The sequence below is a fragment of the Phycodurus eques genome, chromosome 6 (assembly GCF_024500275.1).
Source record: "Phycodurus eques isolate BA_2022a chromosome 6, UOR_Pequ_1.1, whole genome shotgun sequence".
NCBI classification, from domain to species: Eukaryota; Metazoa; Chordata; class Actinopteri; order Syngnathiformes; family Syngnathidae; genus Phycodurus; species Phycodurus eques.
The window spans coordinates 23,789,959-23,804,088 of NC_084530.1; the positions used below are offsets into that span (position 1 = coordinate 23,789,959).

The window sequence follows — 14,130 nt, forward strand, 5'->3', positions numbered from 1 at the left end:
AGATGAAAATAAAAATATAAAATGTAAAGTTCTGACAATAAACATGTCATATTGTAAGAATAAAAACTGAATTTTGACAAGTGGATAAATTATTTTCGTAAAATACCGATTTGTTATTCCAACTTTTTTGGGGGGAGATTACAAGTTAATTCTTGCAGTCTTCTGAGTTTCATGAAATGAAGAAAAACAATATTTCGTGCATAAACACGAAATTTTTATGAAACAAAATAACAAAATAGTGGAATATTACCCTTTTCTCGTATTTTTAATTGTCAACATTTTCGAGAAACTATTTCTTGTGAAATAAGACTTGTAATTTTAGGTTTTTTTTTCTTGTTAAATTTTGAGTGCATTCTCATAATACTAACTTTTTCTTTAACAGGATTTAACTTCTTTTCCCTCCAAACATTACAATAGTCTTGTAACATTTTTCCATCAATTTGGGGGTTAGTTGGTCCTCATAAGAACCTGTAGAAAAAAACATATTTTCAATGAGGGAAAATTCCAATCAATTTGCAAAACACATTTTTACCTCCAAATGTTCTCAACTCCCGTTTCCATGCGAGTGCGTGCCATATTGAGGATATTGCTGCTCAGAAGTGGCCTGTGTGGATATAGCGTAATGTTCTTCTTCAGATACAAACTTGTGGAGTGAAGCAACACTGCCTCTGCTGGTGGCAGCTAAGCATTGCAGTCCATTTTGAGTTACTTCATCAATTATATATTCCTTTGGATTACTAAATTGTAACCAAACCCAAAACAAAAACAACAACGTCATGCCGTATTGTTTCTAGTTCCTACAAAATACATCCAGGACACCAGGGAAGCAGCAAAATTTTAGTTCATTCTCATGTCAAATTTTCAGTTTTCACTTGTAGCATTCAGAATTTTTTTCTCAGAAATGTAAAATTCTAGTAAAATTTTGTGATTATAATCATATGTCCATTCTATCATATACTTTTTTTTTTTATGAACTACTTTTTGGTCTTAAAATTTTGACTTCAGACTTTTCCTGTATTTTGCCTCAACTGCTTCGACTGTTGACTATTTCTGTGGCCCCGCCCTTGACAAATACTTACCAAGTTGTAACCCCCAAAAAACAAAAACATACCATTGGTTCTCGTTCCTGGGGGGGAAAAACGTTTAATAACTCTGCTAAGTCGACTTCAAAAATAGGTCGACACACTTTCTATCTTGAAGCTTCGCTGGGAACCCATGTTTCAGATGTACATTTATTGCAATCGGACGCAGTGTTGGGCCAATGATTAACTTTTTAAAACAACAACAAAGGAGCATCTGTGATTTTTAAGACACTTTGATGTGTAATGTACATATAACAAGATGCGTACGAGTGAGCTGAATGGTAGTTTGTTTTTGTTGTTGTTTTTTTTTTACCTAAAATGGTCATCGCTAATGCGAATCGCGATTAACTGTTTAGCATTTAGCTCTCTCAAATTCAAATTCTGAACACCACATTTATACCATGCACTCAGTACCGACATGCAAATAAAGGATTTAAGTCAATCCTTCATAAATGAAAATAAAATGCTTGTTGGCAGTAAAAAAAAAAAAGTAATAGTGAGAAGGGCGTGATTAGCGATTATTATTCGATAATGATCAAGAGGAGAATAGATTCTAAAACGATTCGATAGTGACAGCCCTAGTTCCTACGTAATACATTTGGAACACCAGGAAAGCACAAAATGTTAACATTTTATTTACAAAGTTGTTGTCTTGTCATACAGAAAGTAAAAATGTCGCTACAACCATGACTTGTGCAACAAGTGGCCATGCCAATAATCAAAAACTGCATGGCTCACTGGCTGCACAGCTGCTATAGCAATAATTTTATTGGGAGGGTGGTAGTTGAAGGGGCGAAAGGAAACAACACAAAAAGAAAGAAATAATAAAGCCAAAAAAACAAAAAATTTCAGTCAACAAAATATTAAAAGCACAGACCCAAAAACTAGACCAGTCCCAAAGTCCTCACACGGGATACATAACGCGGGATTGACAGTGAAATTGTGGAATGCTGAGTGGCAAGGCTGCCTGAGAACCCCAGGGCTATTGGGGGGTGGGGCACGGGGTGGGGGCTCTCAGGTCCATGGAGGGGAGGCAGAAGGGGTGGTAGGTAGGTAAAAAAAAGTTGTTTGGTGGGGGGAGGGGGGGTGCTGGTGGCGGTTGGTCCACACGAACCACACATCCAGTACAGTCTTGGCCCAGAAAAAGAGCACGGAGCATGGGGGAGGGTGCAAGGGGACAAGGGTGGGTGGGGGATTGCAAGTTGGAGGAAGTCGGACGTTCGGGTTGCTAGGAGGGGGGAGGAAGTCGCTAAATTCGCTCCTCTTGCTTTCTAGTCGTCGTCGTCGTCGTCGTCTTCGTCTTCGTCGTCGTCTTCGTCTTCGTCGTCTGGGTCTCGCTTTCTCTTCTCACCTTTGCCAGTTGCCGTGTCTGAAATAAGGGAAAAAAACATCAGTATGAACACTGGTTCTACTCTGGCCGTACCCGTCGCTTTAAACCAGTTTCCGAAAACTTTATAAAGCAAGGCACATATTTCACATTTGGAAAATGCCATGGCACACCACCAAACATAAATGTCACAAAAAATATGTTTGTCAGTTAAGTTCCAGGACTGGCGTCACAAAATATATATTTCAAAACTTTTTGAGGGCCATCTTGTGGCATCTGGGTGCCAAGGAACTATGTTGAAGTGTCATTTAGTCAGGCCGTAGCCTTGTCTAATAGAAGAGCGTCTTGCTGCCATCTTGTGGCATCTATAAGCAACATCAGCTACATAAAAGGCAGAAGTGCAACCAATGGCGACGCATCAAAATTGTGGCAAATTAAAAACATTTTCATTGGTGCGTTTGAAGTCTGTGGACAATATCAAGGTATTACGCGTCAAAAGAACTGAATAAACGCCAGGACAGCAATGCTGCGCTAAATGGCACAATCAAGTTCAATAACTATTGCATTAAAACCTTAAAATTTGATTGCCACAGAAGTTGTACAATTCAGAAATCAACTTTTTCGGGTAGAGCTAGCTCGCTACGACGTTGTTGTCGCTCATCAAAAGTCGACCGTTTTACTGTGAGTAGCATTTAACAGTGGTTCACTTAACACATGCAAATTATTATTATAATTTTTTTTTTAGAACATTACAACTATTTCTTGCTAATCTGTTCTCCCCCCCCCAAAACACTCCTTTTGTAACGATCCAATTTTCTTGTAATATTTAATCTGTAACATTACAACTTTATTCTCGCTAAACTTCCCCCCCTCTCCCTCAAAATTACAACCTTTCGCTCTCTCGTAACATTGCTAAATTTTTCCGGTAACGCTAACCCAATCCCACTACTTGTAACGTTTTCAGAAGTCTCCACAAGAAAAAAGTTAACTTTTTCCTGGAACATATTTCAAATTGACAGTGCAGAAATGCACAAACGTAAATTATGATTCAGTTATTGGTTTTGGTCCGTAACATGTCAGAAAATAGGCAAAAATGTTGAAAAACAGAGATAATCAGTCTGCGTTCAGAGAAGACTACAGAAATCTGAGAATATTTACTGTTGAGCTGATGAAATTCTGAGGATTTTGACATTTTTTATGTTAAACTGTTTCTGGACGATTGCTTATCATAATAGTTGTCAATTAATTTGATAATCGATTTGTTGTTGATTAATTCATTGTTGCACCTCTAATTTTACATTGACTATTCTCGAAATTTCATATTTCCCCCCCTGAAAACATTCAGAATTTCACTTCATATGCTGTTGTCTATGCCTGATTTTTAATACCTTCGTCATCTTCCCCCTCATCTTCTTCTTCATCATCATCTACTTCCCCATCCAGTCCGTAGTCTTCCTCCTAGCAGGGAGGATTTTTGTTGTTGTTGCATTAAGTTGCAAGGAGCTCATCACCTCGGCGCCATTACGGCTTTTTGGTCTTTACCTCATCTTCTCCGCTGACCTCTTCATCGTCCTCTTCTCCCTCAACCTCTTCCTCGTCATCTTCATCGTCATCTTCCTCGTCAAGGTCATCGTCCTCGTCTTCCTCGTCCTCTGGAGGACAAAAGGTACGACGCATTTATAGGTCCTTACGTATACACCTTTTCACGAGAGGTCATCTGTACTTCCGCGGGGCAAAAGCTCAAGCATTCTCCGAGTACACAAACCCTTCCGTGTCATTTGACCAAGACAGAGCGATTGAGAAAAACACGGTTAATGGCTGAAATGAAGATTTTTGGCTTCTTCTCTACCGTCGTAGTTTCAATGTGTGAAGAGTCAGTCGAAAAGACGTTGCGTACTGTAAATTGCGTCGAAGGTACACGGAACGCTGGCGATAATTTCAATTTCAACAGATAAATTGATTCAAAAATAGACATGGTGGAAATTCAGGCAGAGTGAACACAATCATTTAGGGACAGGCGAATGAGAATGAATTTGGTTTTCTGTTGCTTGGATTAACAGCACAGATGCGCACTTTTGACGGTGAGATAGATACAACTCTGTCGTTTACTAGCAGGCTTGAACACACTAAACACACTAGCATTGTGTTTTGCTAACACACTCAAATACAAGTTAGCCAAACAATTCATACACGCCTGTTAGAAAATGCCTTCCACACACCTGATGATGGAGGTTTGCTTCTCGGGCTGTCATTATCGAATCTTTTTAGAATAGATTCTCCTACTGATTGAATAATTGAACAATAATCTCCCTCCCACATTTTTTTTAACTGCTAACATGAATTTTATTTTCAATTATGAGGGTGGACTTCAACCCTTGAACTGCATATGTTGGTACTAAGAGTATGGCATAAATAGAAGTGGCAACTACTGTATGTCTTGCCATCATCTCTGTCCAACTACAACCCCAATTCCATGAATTTGGGACATTGTGTTAAACAAATAAAAACAGAATACAATGATTTGCAAATCACGTTCAACCAATATTTAATTGAACACACTACAAAGACAAGATATTTAATGTTCAAAATGATAAAACTTTATTGTTTTTAGCAAATAATCATTAACTTAGAATTTTATGGCTGCAACATGTTCCAAAAAAGCTGGGACAGGGTCATGTTTACCACTGTTACATCACCTTTTCTTTTAACAACATTCAATAAACGTTTGGGAACTGAGGACAATAATTGTTGACGTTTTGTAGGTGGAATTCTTTCCCATTCTTGCTTGATGTACAGCTTCAGACGTTGAACAGTCCGGGGTCTCCGTTGTCGTATTTTACGCTTCATAATGCGCCACACATTTTCAATGGGAGACAGGTCTGGACTGCAGGCAGGCCTGTCTAGTACCCGCACTCTTTTACTACGAAGCCACGCTGTTGTAACACGTGCAAAATGTGGTTTGGCATTGTCTTGCTGAAATAACAGGGGCGTCCATGAAAAAGACCTTGCTTGGATGGCAGCATATGTTTCTCCAAAACCTTTCAGCACTAATGGTGCCTTCACAGATGTGTAAGTTACCCATGTCATTGGCATTAACACAGCCCCATACCATCACAGATGCTGGCTTTTGAACTTTGCGCCCATAACAGTCCAGGTTTCTTTTCCTCTTTGGCCCGACGTCCACAATTTCCAAAAAAAATTTGAAATGTGGACTCGTCGGACCACAGAACACTTTTCCACTTTGCATCAGTCCATCTTAGATGAGCTTGGCCCCAGAGTTCCACTTACGGATGTAGCGCCGAACTGTATTTACTGACATTGGTTTTCTGAAGTGTTCCTGAGCCCATGTGGTGATATCCTTTTCCACATTGTCGGCTTTTGATGCAGTGCCGCCTGACGGATTGAAAGTCACGGGCATTCAATGTTGGTTTTCGGCCTTCCCGCTTACATGCAGTGATTTCTCCAGAAATAGATGATGAAATCCCTAAATTTCTTGCAATTAAAGATAGGTTGAACATGATTTGCAAATCATTGTATTCTGTTTTTATTTATGTTTAACACAACGTCTCAACTTCATTGAAATTGGTGTTGTATTTAAGACAACCACTTGATTTATCCTCCTCACCCTCAGGTTCCGCTGCATGAAAAAATAATTTAAAATAAATAAATAAATAATAAATAAACAACTGAACTTTTTAGGGTATGTCTGGCGGTGAGCCCCAAACAAATTTTTGCCACCGTTTCAGTTCAGGTCAGGTGTAGTCAATCTCTTTTCAAATTACCCTGTCGCCTATTGTTTATAAATGTGATGAAAAGGTAAATTGTAGACAACAGCCACTCCATCAGCTACAGATCCATGGCCACTTCCCACATACCTTCGTCGTCGTCGTCCTCCACGCAGTCTCCGTCCACCTCTACGTCGGAATCGGAAGTCTCCTTGTCCTTGCAGTCAAAGCCGTCCAGGTAGGTAAGCTGGGGCAGCAGTTTGAACACACTGTCCTTGTAGTCGCTCATGAAGGTCACTTTGCACTTGAACAGGTCCAAACTTTTCAGGTGTTTCAGCTTTTTCTGTGGGTTCAAGGAGACAGTTACAATTTGGTGCACAATTGTTCCAGTAAGGGAACAAGATGCAAAGAAATAGCCTTATATTTTGTGTGAATAGGAATAAATTGAATAAAACGAAGCATTTGCACTGTGCTAGTTTTTTTTTCCCACGTGCTGCACTGATATTGACATTGGTGACGTTTGAAGTGAGTAAAAAAGTTTGACGTAATACCAAAATAATGTAATTTGCCGTGACGTCCACTAGCCAGAAGCTCCGCTGGATTGTACTAGTTAACACTTCAAAAACTTTGACGTAATGCCAAAAGAATGTAATTTGCCGTGACGTCCGCTAGCCAGAAGCTGCGCTGGATTGTACTAGTTAACAGAGTGGAAGGTAGAGTGTGAGGCAGTTAAAATTATTGTCCTTTACCCAATATGTAACCCTAACCCTTGTTCATGTGAAAAAGTATACACACAAAAAAAGTCATACTGCTTGGGAAGCAAGGCAGTAAGGTGCGTCAGCTGATGCTAAGCTAAGGATTTGACCGTAGGACCATATTTTACGCAGCGTTAGCCTCTATTAGTCCCATAATGGCAAAATTCCAGAAATTACTGGATAAATTACAAAAAATATTTCAAGCAACCATGCAACTGTTCATTGTTTATTGACATAATTGCCTTTTAGTGACATTAATTCATAAAGTGTACGGTGAACCTCCGCTATTCACGAGGGTGATACTGACTGAGCACTGCCCCGAAGATCTGTAATTAACTGACACGCACCCGAAAACGTAATTGTCTGTCGATGCCACTAGATGGCTGAAAGGCACTTTTTTTCTTCGACAAGGCTGTGTCCTGACTAAATGAAGCTCCTCCCCAAACGTCAACATAGTTTGATGGCACCAAGATGCTACAAGATGGCAGCAAGACTAATTTTATATTAGCAATGGCTTTGGCCTGAGTACAAAAACACCAAATAGGTGAGTCTTTCAGCAAATAACAGGACAGGTAGCCCCCAGAAATCCACGAATAGACAAATTTGTGAATGCCGAACTGCAAACGTGCACGGGTTCTCTGTACTCCGTTTTGCCTCAAGACATGATTACAGGGGGTCTCGACTTGCTGCGTTTTATGGTCATGAACGTGCAATTAACTAGTTTGCGCCCTTTCTGGCGTGTGAGCCAATCCCAGGAGTAAATAAGTTATTCTCATTGTATACATCGTAGTGCTATACAAAAACGTCTCCTGCACAAGTGACCCTCTATTGTTCATATCGTTATTTTGATATGTGGAGTATTGGGTTAGCACTGTTGTGACGTACGAGACAGTAACGCTTTTCTATTTCGTCATCCTTATGCCTCACCCTCCAGGCGTGATTTATCAATTTACGCCTAATCCAACTGTTACGTGTATGTAACATGCATTTCTTTTTCATGGCATTAATTCATTGATAGTGTACTCCACTTTTTACCCAGGGTCACCTGCGATCGTCTCCAACAGAGCCAATTTTATGACAAGTAAAATGTTTTATGACGGTAACAGTCTGGAGATTGAAATAGATTATTTCCATTGCTTTCAACTAGAAAGAAAATGGACAGTCAACCAGCATCAAATGAGTGTGTTGGACTTAGTAGTAGTCGTAAAAGATGTTAGTGATTAAGAATTTTGGACATACCAGTGGTTCCAACGTGCTGATCTCTTTCAAATTGTTGCCGCTCAGATGTAGATGTGTGAGGTTGGGGAGTTGTTCCGCTAAGACCTCCAGGCCGCCGCTGATTTTGTTGTCGCTCAACTCCAGCTGAGAGAAAAGAGATGTTAAGTCTCTGCGGCTTCTCTGCATACGGTGAGTGCCCGACCGCCTTACCTTTTTGAGTTTTTCTAGTCTGGGTATATTGGAGATCGATGATAAGCCGACATTAATCAAACTGAGGAAAACCAGGTTGACAAACTCATCTGTGAGGCCTTCGGTATTTCCGTCGACCGTTTGGCAGTTGTCGAGGACGAGTTCTCGTACCTGCAGTAGGGAAAACAAGACATTTATTATTGTTGAATAAATAACCCAAAACTGAGACTTTCTTTTTGTCATGGTTCTTGTACTTGATCTCATCGGACCAGGTAGGTGCGGCTAATGTTGTGGCCATCCATTCATGCATCCGTTTTCTCTACCACTCATCCTCACTATACTCAAGGGTGGGCTGGAGCCCATCCCAGCTCTGGGGAGAGGCGGGGTACACCCTGGACTGGTTGCAAGCCAATCGCAGGCATACACACTCGCACCTAAGGAGAATTTAGTCTTCAATTAACCTAACATGCATATTTTTGCAATGTAGATCGGAGAAATCCCACGCATGCCCGGGGGAGAACATGCAATCTAAGCACAAGAAGACCGGAGCCGGGATTCAAACTCACGACCTCAGAACTGTGAGGTGGATGTGCGAACTACTCTCCGGTGTACCCCCATGTTGTGGTCAGTAATGTATATTGTAAATGTGTTGTGAAACTCTCTGATAGCGCGTTCTGACGTGACTAACAAACATCTTGACATTGCTGAAATATGGAAAACACATTCAAAGATGTCCATAACTTAATATTAACACAGCTCTGACATGACAGGATTTGTATAGTTTTTGAAATTTTAAGGACTCAAAGCGTTGTGTATTTCCTGAAAAGGCAGGGACCCCAAAAGTGTTATACATTAATCCCCTCCTATATTGCAGTTAATGCTTCGGGTCCCGCTATATCGGAGATTTTCTTTTTGGTAAGCTTTACAACAGTTACAAATATTGTTCAGACAGTATAAAAAAAGTAGTATGTTATCTGATGCTCTTGCTCTTTCTGCAATATATTCTTTTATGTTTTTGTATTGTATTGTGTTTAAACATGCCTATACTTTTGAAATGTTTCAGACTCACTTACTTTCTGAAAATATAGGGACTCTGGGAGAGCCATCTACTCTCTGAAATGGTATGTATTTGAGATAACGCCGAAAATGCGTGGACTAGCTAAGAGTCGTACTTTCTGAAATGTTTGCGACTCTTTTGGGGGTCATAGATTTTCTGAGGATATCACAGACTCGTAGGAGTTCTATTCTTTCCAAAAATGTAGGGATTCGTGTCCTCTCTGAAATTTTAAGAACTGACAATCAGTGACAACCAAACTTTACAAAATGGGAATTAGTCACTAAAATATCTACATAACCTAATACATTATTAAAAGTCATCCTTAGTATTAAAAAACTGGGGGCCAGTATGAGGTGGAGTTAGTTCGGCTAAGCTAAAAACTGCTTGCGCTGGCAGCAAACACGTTTGCAGGACTAGAAAAAAGTTTGGATTTCTCAAGAGTAAAACACACAAAAAAGGAGGCCAGTTCAATTTTAAAAAGACTCGTTACGTCCAGCGTCGTTGTATATAATTGTCAGCCCGGTTGAGTTCAGACTGGCGTGTTCGCATACTTTGTGTGACAATTGCATTTTTTTTTTTTTTTTTTTTTTTTTTTAAGGCCAGCTAAGCTACAAGCTAGCAACCATTGCCCCTTTTAAACGCAGCCGTGCAGTAGACGAGAAGTGTGCGCGGCCGCCATTAGCCCACGCCGCAGCAACGAGCAGGATTGCCAATACACCCTTTTTCAGTGCAACGGTTTCACGTTTTGTTTGCGTTCGGTGGAGAAAACGGAATATTCCTCGTCGTCGAGCGAACGGCGCCGGTGATTTTGTTTCGACGACTATTTTGTTGTAAATGTGTTCTGAAGAGGGAAAACACGGCGAACGGAAATTTAGCCTCCCCACCCCCACAAAAAAATCAAAGATGGAGACTTTCATTCTTCCAGACCTTCAAAAACGACAGAATGGCAACATGGCGACCTATGGACAAACAGTATGCAGCTGCGAGCCTTAGCCCCCCCCCCCCCTCCCCCCAAACTGCGACAGGCGTTGCTAAATAGACATTGTGGAGACCGATGCGTTATCACAGCTGCTTCATTTTTAATTTTTTTTAATAATAATAATACATTTTGTCGACTTTTTTTTTTTGGGGGGGGGGTCCCGAGGACAAACAGCGGGCGTCGAGTTTTTGTGTGCCCACGCATGGCGCCGCTCGGTTGTGTCAACCCGAAGGAAGGCTTGACTTTAGGGTTAATAAAGCCTCCGCGCAAGAACACAACCGTTTCGAAAATATGATGTCGATTTTGTCAACGGTTCCGTTTGTAGTTGTAGGGATGTGTGTTTAGTTGTATCGGGGATTTAATGACGCCATGCGTTTTTGTCGGGCTGCCACCACTATGGCGGATCTGCTAATATGGCGGGAAGACTGCAAATTGGGAGGCTGCAGTTTAAATTGAATATTTTTTTTTAAACGAACGTTGTGGCCATTAAATAACACAGCTATTTACAAAAAATAACGTTTATAAGAGTACGAACAAAGTTAGTCATTTTGTGGTGCGCGGTGACTTATTTAGTTGAGTTTTGTAACACTCCCATTCCAACTTGTAACATCTTCCCAACACGCTAAATACGGAAACACTCCCGAGTTGATTATTAGATATGAATCGTACGGAAACAAACGAGTTAAACGTGCATATTTTATGTATTTAGGCTTTGCAAGGAGCAAAGTGTCAGTTTTTTGTTATCCACATACCGAGTGTGGCTATTAGCGTTAACCTAGTTATAAAGACGTGACACCAAGCGGAAATGGCTGGGGTTTTTATATTTGTGTATATATATATTTAAAAAAACGTTTCTAACGCTTTAATTCTATTTGCGTTAGGAGTAAACCTAAGTAGTTAAATGTGTATTTTCTTTTAAAACGAGCGCTGTTACACGCCATGCTAAGTAGCAGCAAACATGGCTACCAACGTCGGGAGAAAGCTCCACTGCGAGAACACCGAAATGCAGTAAGCGTGGGGCAGTACATTTCCTGCAAATATCCACAGAAAGAGCGTTCTCGTTGTCGGGTCGGTGCTTGGGGTGGCTTTCGAGCTGGACCGCCGGACACACGAGGAGGGTGGCGGCTGCGAAACTGTTAATGCACCGCAATAACGCCGAAGCGAGCGGATGAATTGCCCTCTCAAAGTAGCGAGCGAACGCCGCGTTGCCCCCCTCGTCTCCCGGCTAGAGGCTCCGCTTCCATCGACAAGACGACCGCGCGGTGTCCTTAACGTTAAACCATACTCGAAAGCAAATTCAACTGAGGAGGGGGGGAGTAGCGATCTAAGATAACGTGGCTAGCCCAAGAGAAAACTAAATGGCTTTGCTTTTATTAAAAAAAAAAAAAAGCACGACTCACTTCAGACGGTGTCTTGTTTCTTAGCTCCAAGTGGATCCTGTTTTCCATATACATGATGCCCGCCGGAGGTGAAACTTTTCTCGCCGGGGCTTTTTTGTTTTTCCTTAAGAGGGTCCTTCAGTCCAAAACGTAGAGCGATGCCCTGACGGCGGAGGGAGAATATAGGGGGGGGTGGGGGGTGGCCGTGTGTAATGAACTGAGCCGACGCTAAGTTAGTCGGCGAGGAGAAACCATGGAGGGAAACCGGATTGAAACGAAATCGAATGCGCAACAGCGCCACCTACGAGCAGAAACGCCCAGCCCAGCGCCTCCTAAAGGGGAAACGGCAAAGCCTAAAAAACAACAGTATGTGTGTTGCTGCGTTTCAATTCAAACAAGTTATCTTGTTAGTTTAACGTTCAGTTAAAGGGTAAAAAAAACAAACAAAAAAAAAACATTTTTTTAGTTAATACGATCATCTGCTAAAAATGTCTACATTTGCCTTTGCATTATGATATCCAAACCTACTTTGATTATTAGTGTTAATTATGTGACTGTTGATCAATAAATGACCTATTGGCTGAATCTTGCTGCTGTTTCTGTTTTAGTGAATGCATTTTTTTTTTAGTTTACATTAAAGGGAGCATTGTACTGTTACGGCCAGGGTCCCCCTCTTTACTATACCCCTCCTACCTTTACTTCGTGAAACAGGAGCTCCTTAAATTTACAAGTTCACAAGATAGTAGTATGAAAGCTAAGAGTATTCATAATCGCTGGTGTCAGGCTGAAACGTAAATTTGGTTAATTTTACATTTTTATACCAATCTATACTACTGGGCAGTACGCACATGGGTCTCATATTTTTCCAAATTATTAACCAGTGTAAAGTGTTGAAAATGGCTTGCTCTCCTTGACACCATGTTAAGGGCTCAACATTTTTTTTTATTGTTTTCCCTTAAAAGTAATAGTTGTAGAGATGCAAGGTTTCTGCCTGGTGCCAGTGATTGTTCTGCATAAAAATCCTATATTTGTATTGAGTGAATGTTGAAGAGCATTCAAATGATAGAGTTTTATTATTATTTTTTTTTTACATCACCTCAAATGTACCATTTCTCAACCGATACAAGCCATTCAGACCACAGAATGTTCAGCTCATTCAAAAATTCTACAGTACTATTTTTCTGCATTCTGCAAATTTCTACTTTTCCCATAATTCTGACTTTTTGGACAGTGTGAAACATCCATATTATTCCACCAATTCAAACCATTACAATGTAAAAATGTGCAGCTCATTTATAACATCCATGCTACTATTTTTCCACTTTCTGCAAAATGTCTGTATTTCTCAACTGATTCAAACATTTTATTTCAAAAGTACAGTTCATTCTGACACCCGGGGCTACTTCACTTTCCACAAATTTCCACATTTCCCATAATTCCACAAGGAACAATAAATAGACTTAAAAAAAATCCTATAATTAACATTTTCTCAACTGATACGAATCACTCTAACTTGAAAATATTAAAAACATCAGTGCTACTCAGATTCCGCAAATTTCCACCTTTCCCATATTTCCACTTTTATGACATTCAAATCATCCACGTTTCTCAACCGACTCAGCATTATAACTTAAATTTTTTTAATTCAATCAGAATATCTTTTCTCATTTTTCACATAACACAAATTTTCACTTTCCACATGAAAAACCTTAAAATTGAGAAATATTATAATTCAATTTCTCAAACAATTTCACGTTCTAAATTTAGCATTCCCTGATTTATAGAGGAATTTCACACATTTGCCTCTATCCTATAATTCATCTTTAGTCATTTCAAAGTCTCACATTCAGCATTCCATCCCTTTAAATTCATTTTTACAATATTTTAGTCTAAAAGCAACTCTTCAGCAGTCACAGGTCATTTCTACACAAATGCCAATTTGTTTTTTGAATTGAGAATGATACAATTGAACTGCAAAACAGCTTCATTTTTTAGTGCTCATTAACATTAAATGTGTTAGATAGACCTTACGTGTCCAATTATCCTTTTCAAATTTGTACATTAATATTGCAAGTCAGTGTTTTGGTACTGAGGAGAGGATGCCAGAAGATGGCAGTGTTTTGTGATTCCTCAACATAGGCCGCATTGTGCAGCTTCTTTTTGCGGCACATGGCGTCCACACAGTCATCATTTATGCACCTTAACTCATTCACTGCCAGCCTTCCGAGTTAACAGGGATATTTGACTTTTAAAGCCTTCAATGGCAGTCAATGTGTTTTAAGAAACGTGTGCATACTTTTCGAGGAAGTCAAGATCATAAAAGAAGAACATTTATGTAATTGTAATCTATTAGATTACTGGGAGAAAATGTGTAACTAAATTAGAGTTGTTTTTGGAAATTTCTGAATTTTAGTTACAT

The 14,130-nt window shown here is 40.0% G+C and overlaps 1 protein-coding gene across 1 annotated transcript; it reads right to left on the minus strand.

Moving 5' to 3' along the window:
* Positions 1-1,701: 1,701 nt before the first annotated feature.
* anp32b (acidic (leucine-rich) nuclear phosphoprotein 32 family, member B) lies at positions 1,702-11,953 on the minus strand. The gene is made up of 7 exons (XM_061679689.1): positions 11,733-11,953; positions 8,318-8,467; positions 8,129-8,251; positions 6,285-6,477; positions 3,952-4,061; positions 3,798-3,867; positions 1,702-2,451 (listed from the first exon to the last, which is right to left on the minus strand). The coding sequence occupies exons 1-7, from the start codon at positions 11,784-11,786 to the stop codon at positions 2,354-2,356; spliced, it is 798 nt and encodes a 265-aa protein (XP_061535673.1). The 5' UTR covers positions 11,787-11,953; the 3' UTR covers positions 1,702-2,353.
* Between the last annotated feature and the right edge of the window lie 2,177 nt (positions 11,954-14,130).

Excerpts from the sequence above, each read along its gene's own strand:
- anp32b (XM_061679689.1), bottom strand. The coding sequence starts at position 11,786 with ATGTATATGGAAAACAGGATCCACTTGGAGCTAAGAAACAAGACACCG. Across the intron at positions 6,478-8,128 it reads TCAGCACGTTGGAACCACTG|AAAAAGCTGAAACACCTGAA; the intron begins GTATGTCCAAAA and ends TTGAACCCACAG. Across the intron at positions 3,868-3,951 it reads AGGTCAGCGGAGAAGATGAG|GAGGAAGACTACGGACTGGA; the intron begins GTAAAGACCAAA and ends CCTCCCTGCTAG.